Below are 6,449 nucleotides of genomic sequence, written 5' to 3' on the forward strand. Positions count from 1 at the left end.
TTTTTTTTTTTTTGAGACAGAATCTCACACTATCTCCAGGCTGGAGTGCAGTGGCAAGATCTTGGGTCATTCAACCTCCGCCTTCTGTGTTCAAGCAGTTCTCCTGCCTCAGCCTCCCAAGTTGCTGGGCTTACAGGCACGTGCCGCCATGCCCAGCTAATTTTTGTATTTTTACTAGAGATGCAGTTTCACCCTTTTGGTCAGGCTGGTCTCGAACTCCTGACCTTGTGATCTGCCCACTTTGGCCTCCCAAAGTGCTGCAATTATAGGCATAAGCCACTGTGCTGGTCTAGGTTTTTCTCTTTGTTTCTGTATTTAAGATTTTTATAAACTCTGAGGGCTTTGAGTTTGTGTTTCTCTCTTTGCCTTCATCAGTCTGCAGTTTGAGATTATGGCAGGTTGGGCTGAATGTGGAGACTTCCAGGTCCAGACGTATTCCTAGGCCTGATCCTACTATTAGGGTTACTCAAGTTGAGAACATTTCAGTTTCTCACAGGCTTAGCTGTTGAAGAACTGTACATTTGCCTATTTGCTGTATTGCTAGCATTGTTTATAGCTTAGTTTTATTTAATCTAAGGTTTTATTAGTTTAACAACCTTTTAAATTGCACAAATACTAAGAACAGCCTTTCTGAACTAGTTGTCAGTGAGGATCCAGGGAGACTGTTCTTTTCAACAACTGGGTTTTGAGATATTTTTGTTTTCTCCTCTTTAAAGTCAGAAGCATTATCCCACACTATTTTCTCCTGTTTAACAATTTAGTATCTTGTATTTGCTTTTATGGCTTTATTTGATGGTAATTAAGATTGAAGAGAGTGTCTTTGTATTCTCCCTAGCACAGTGCATGGCATGTGGCTTTTCCTAAATATTGTAAATGAACAGAGTGCATTTCTACCCTCAATGTAGAATTTAGAGTGTAGCAATCAATTTTTTGTACATGTGCATAAATAACCGTAGCACAAAGCAGATTAGAAGGTTATCAAATTAAGAAAATTATGAATGAAGTTTTGTGTGATCCTATGTGACAAGGTCTCTACACTTATCCTACTTGACTGTGTAACATAAAAGCCTGTAGTACCAAAGTCCAGTTGGCAGTTTTTGGCCAGAAAGCAGCTTGTTCTAAGTCTTGAAAGCATTAATTGAAATTTCTGTGCCTTTGAGTTGGTATTTTCTTACATTAGTTAACTAGAATTTGGGATGTGAGAAACTAAATCTAGTTTGAGTAAATCTTTTTTGTTTTGTTTTTAGTTTTTTGCAGCTATTTCTAGCTCAGAGAAAAATTGTAGGTATGGTACAAAGAAACTTTTTTCTGAACTAGTTGAGAGTAAGCTGCCAACATTATGCCCTGACACCACTGAGTGTGTATTTCCTACAAACAAAAAGTCTTTACAAATATTAAACTCAGGAAACTAATATTGATGCATTCATACTATCCTCAGATTTATGTGTTGCATTTAGTTTTCATGTCTCTTAGTCTCCATTCTGAAACAATTCTTCAGTCTGTCCTTGACTTTGATAGTCTTGACAGTTTGAATATTATAGGCAAGTTATTTTATAGACTTGCTCTCAATTTGGCTTTGTCTCATTTCTTGGCAGGAATATCGCTTCCCAAAGTTAGTGTACTGTAAGCTATACTATGTCTGGATATCACCCTAAATACATTCCTGATGCTGCATATTGAAACTTAGGAAGAACACAATATAAGAAACCCTGTGTCTTCATTAAAATTTAACTACAAAGGACTGGTGATTACCTTGCTCTTCTGCAGAGTAGTTTTTCTGTAGAAAAGAATTTTGTGGTGTCTGTATGCCTGTTCCTTAACATTAAATCATTTTACTTTGCTGAATTGCAAATTAGGATGTTTTGGATCATATAATCTTATTTATTTTTGACATGGGAGCTATTCCTTATTAAGGATACTGAGTAACAGATTTTTTTCTATCATATTAAACATAATGGAAAAAGTATGCACATTCTTCTTGTTTGAATGGTGTTTATAAGAAATTCCAAATCCTGTTTCTTTTTCATTCCATTTGCTACTTTGCATTTATACTTTTGCTTCATATTGGGATCCTCAGATGATACTCTAGGAGAGAGAAAAGGCAAGCCACAGGGTAGTAGAAAATACTAGCAACACATAAAGTTGACAAGGGGTTCATATGCCAGATGTACAAACAGCACCTTCAAATAAGTAAAGACAATTTCTTAGAAAGCTGCATGAGTGTTGAAATTCACGAAGAAGTCTTTTTAGATGACCAGTAAATATGTGAAAAGGGACTCAACTGCAATGAGATGCCAATAGACACCTCTCAGGATGGCTAAAAAAAAGTCTTTAAGATGGATGATAGCTAAATGTTGGCCAAGGTGTGGAATAATTGGAATTCTCATACATTGCTGATAAAAATGTAAATTGTTAAAAGAACTTTGGAAAACTGATACCCATTTAAATTCAACCTACACATACCCGTATGATCACGAATTCTACCCAATTGAAATGAATGTAAATGTGGATATGACAACTCTAATTATAAAGAATCAACTTTCTGTTTTCTTTTTTTTTGAAACAGAGTCTTGCTCTGTTGCCAGGTTAGAGTGCAGTGGCATGATCGTGGCTCACTGTAACCTCCACCTCTTGGGTTCAAGCCAGTCTCCTTTCTCAGCCTCCCAAGTAGCTGGGACTACAGGTGCGCGCCACCACACCCAGCTAATTTTTGTATTTTTAGCAGAGGCTGGGTTTCGCCATGTTGGCCAGGATGGTCTTGATGTCTTGACCTCATGATCCACCCATCTCCCAAAGTGCTGGGATTACAGGCATGAGCCACCACGCCTGGCCAACCCTTTTTATTTTTTATTTTTATTTTTTTTTGAGACAAAGTCTCGCTCTTGTTGCCAGGTGCCAGCCTGGAGTGCAGTGGTGCAATCTTGGGTCACTGCAACCTCTGCCTCCTGGGTTCAGGCAAGTTTGCCTCAACTTCCCAAGTAGCTGGGACTACAGGTGTGCACCACCATGTGAGCTAATTTTTTAATTTTTGTATTTTAGTAGAGACGGGGTTTCACCATGTTGATGAGGATGGTCTTGATTCTTGACCTTGTGATCTACCTGCCTCGGCCTCCCAAAGTGCTGTTATTGCAGGCATGAGCCACCTCGCCTGGACCTTGCCAACCCTCTTCTGCTTTCAAAGTTAATATATCCCCTTGTTTTGCATAAAAGTTAATGTCTTTTTATCCCCCCATGTTGGCATCTTATTTTGTTTTTAAGGTAAATTTTAATAACGTCTGTGTTGCTTCCAACTATTGTGGAGTGCTCTTAAATCTACCAAACATTTTAGTCACTGGATTGTTGCCGGTAGCCCATACGCTGTAGGGTCTGCACCGAATGCAACCTATAACACTGATTCTCAGTATCTTTTTTCTTCCTCTTCTAGTTATTTGCTTGTAATGAATTGTGTTGCCCTGGACAATTTGGGAAAGAAGGGTTTGTAAGGCCAAGAAGTATTATGGATGAGGCTGACGGGGTTATAAAGAGAAAATCTGTAATATGAGAGGCACACAAATTTAAGTAAGAAAAATCCTCGTAGATCTATGTCACAGGAAACATTTTGAATTATTTTATCATGATTGCATAATTATTTCATAAACTGCATATTTGAATTTAATTGAACTATTACTAAATTTCAGTTTTCAAATTTTGGATTCAGATATACGTACTGAATTGAATTCTAAGTTAACAGGTTGTACAAATGATTTTGTTGTTGGATGTTATATATATGCCTCTTTTCCTCTGGGAAGGGGCACAGAGAAGCTATAAATTGTTTATTAGACTCATTGAGGCAAAGAAAGGGGTTCATTAACCAATCCTAAAAGTAAATTTTTTTTTTTTTTTTTTGACATGGAGTCTTGCTCTGTTGCCCAGGCTAGAGTGCGGTGGTGTGATCTTGGCTCACTGCAACCTCTGCCTCTGGGTTCAAGTGATTCTTTTGCCTCAGCCTCCCGAGTAGCTGGGACTACAGGTGTGTGCCATCACACCCAGCTAATTTTTGTGTTTTTGGTAAAAACAGCGTTTGACCATGTTGGTTAGGCTGGTCTTGAACTCTTAACCTTGTGATCCACCCGCCTCGGCCTCCCAAAGTACTGGGATTACAGGTGTGAGCCACTGTGCCCAGCCAAAATAAATAAAATTTTAAGCTGGAAAAAACATAATCATCATAATACCACAGCATTCAGATTAATTGAGAGTTTACTTGTAAATTTTGAAAAGGTGTAGTCATCTAAATGTCTAACATTTTTTTAGGTATAAATACGTTGCTTAGCCGGGCGCGGTGGCTCACGCTTGTAATCCCAGCACTTTGGGAGGCCGAGGTGGGTGGATCACGAGGTCAAGAGATCGAGACCATCCTGGTCAACATGGTGAAACCCCGTCTCCTTAAAAAACTACAAAAAATTAGCTGGGCACGGTGGCGCGTGCCTGTAATCCCAGCTACTCAGGAGGCTGAGGCAGGAGAATTGCTTGAACCCAGGAGGCGGAGGTTGTGGTGAGCCGAGATCGCGCCATTGCACTCCAGCCTGGGTAACAAGAGCGAAACTCCGTCTCCAAAAAAAAAAAAAAAAAAAATATGTTGCTTAATAGTGAATTTTAATTTTCTAAACAAATATCTTTTTTCTCATTTTCTTCAAGTATGGGGGGTAAAATACCACCTGCTACTCAGAAAGCTAAATCAGAAGAAAATACCAAGGTAAGTTTTAATTTCATTTGTATGTTTTATGATAAAACACAACAAGGTTTCTTAGGGGTTTTTAAACTTTTGCTCCCCAGTTATCACTCCTGATTCCCCAAGATCACTTGGAAGTAAGATCTTGTAAGATCCCTTTGTCTTTATAAACTTTGTAGACTGAATTCTCTGGAATCTGATTTAGAACTGAAAATTTAGGGTTGAATGTTTACTGTGTTTTAGAATACGTGACAATAAAAATTATATCTATATGTATGGCCTATAAGTTGTAAGCTCAGTGATGGTATGCATCTGTAGCTTTCATTGTTGTCTTACAGTGTGTCATATGCATTGTAGGTACTTTATTTATTATTTACAGAGTAAATGAAAAAGTATCCCAGGTCAATAATGTAGTTTTTTTGCTCTACTACCTGAGTGTGAATCATGTTGTGTTAGCGTATTTGCTGCAAGGATGTGTAAGATTAGGAGAAAGTTACCAGTAGCTGAAGTTGAGAGAGAGATGAAGGGGAAAATACACTTTTAAGAATGTTTTGTTTTTTGTTTATTTGTTTGAGACAAGTTCTCTGCCACTGTCACCCAGGTTATAGTGCAGTGGTGCAACCTTCGCCTACTGGGTTCAAGTGATTCTCCTGTCTCAGCCTCCCGAGTAGCTGGGATTACAGGTGCATGCCATCATGCCTGGCTGATTTTTCTGTTTTAAGTAGAGATGGGGTCTCGCCATGTTGGTCAGGCTGGTCTCAAACTCCTGATCTCAAGTGATCCACCTGCATCAGCCTCCCAAAATGCTGGGATTACAGGCATGAGTCACTGCACCCAGCCAAGAATGCTTTTTATTTCTCTCTTCTGCCTTCATATCTGTTTTTTTTTTTTTTTTTTTTTTTTTTTTTTTTTTTTTTTTTTTTTTTTTTTTTTTTTTCTTTTTTTTTTTTTTTTAAATTGATAAGAAAATTAGCTTTTTTATTATTTAGAACCTTAAACATTGTTTATCTATTTGGATCTTAAAGTAGAGGTTATGCCTATTAAGAAGGAGAATGAGAAAATTAAGCCAAAGCCCAAAAGTAGTTACCTTTTTTCAGAAGGGTCATTTATCAGAGTAGTATTTTCTGAGCCCTAGATAGGATATTTTGCCATTTGGCGAATGTGTATGAAGGCAAAGTTATATTTAACCTATAAAAACATTCTAAGTTAGAATTATTACTGATCTTTCAATATATTCTAGAATACCTAGACTTTGCACATTTTATAGGGACTCAAATATTTTGTGATAAGGTAGGTCTTTAGTTCTGATTTTTTAAGTAACACGTTAGCAACCTAAAATGGTTAATGATATACAGTAGAGTGAATAGATGAAGGTACGCTGATAATGGTATATAATTTGCAAGATACACAACATTGTTAAATGCGAAAGACAAAATATAGAGTTGTCTCATGTAGAGAGAGACTATCCTAGAATGGGATATACAAGAAACCACCCTGGTTATTTCTAGGATGAGAAGGAAATTTTGCTTTCTGTCATATGTGCACTTTTACATTCTTAGAATTTTCATTGTTTATTATTATAGTTCCACAGGTTCTTATTTGCAGTTCCAAAACTCAAAAACCCCTGTGAAGATTTTCACTAAATTAGACAATAAAACATAATGTGAATTGATATGAGGCTATTTATAATCTGTAAACTGTTTATTGTTTTTTTTTTTTTTTGAGACGGAGTTTCGCTCTT

At 37.3% G+C, this 6,449-nt stretch overlaps 1 protein-coding gene across 1 annotated transcript in view; it reads left to right on the forward strand.

Moving 5' to 3' along the window:
• Nucleotides 1-6,449, forward strand: part of ST13 (ST13 Hsp70 interacting protein) — a 30,262-nt gene that overhangs the window by 3,844 nt on the left and 19,969 nt on the right. Inside the window, exon 2 of the mRNA XM_037731998.1 lies at nucleotides 4,675-4,822. Within this exon, the coding sequence (XP_037587926.1) occupies nucleotides 4,675-4,822 (148 nt within the window). The remainder of the gene's footprint in view (nucleotides 1-4,674; nucleotides 4,823-6,449) is intronic.

This window comes from Cebus imitator, unplaced genomic scaffold (genome assembly GCF_001604975.1).
Source record: "Cebus imitator isolate Cc_AM_T3 unplaced genomic scaffold, Cebus_imitator-1.0 Scaffold435, whole genome shotgun sequence".
NCBI lineage: Eukaryota > Metazoa > Chordata > Mammalia > Primates > Cebidae > Cebus > Cebus imitator.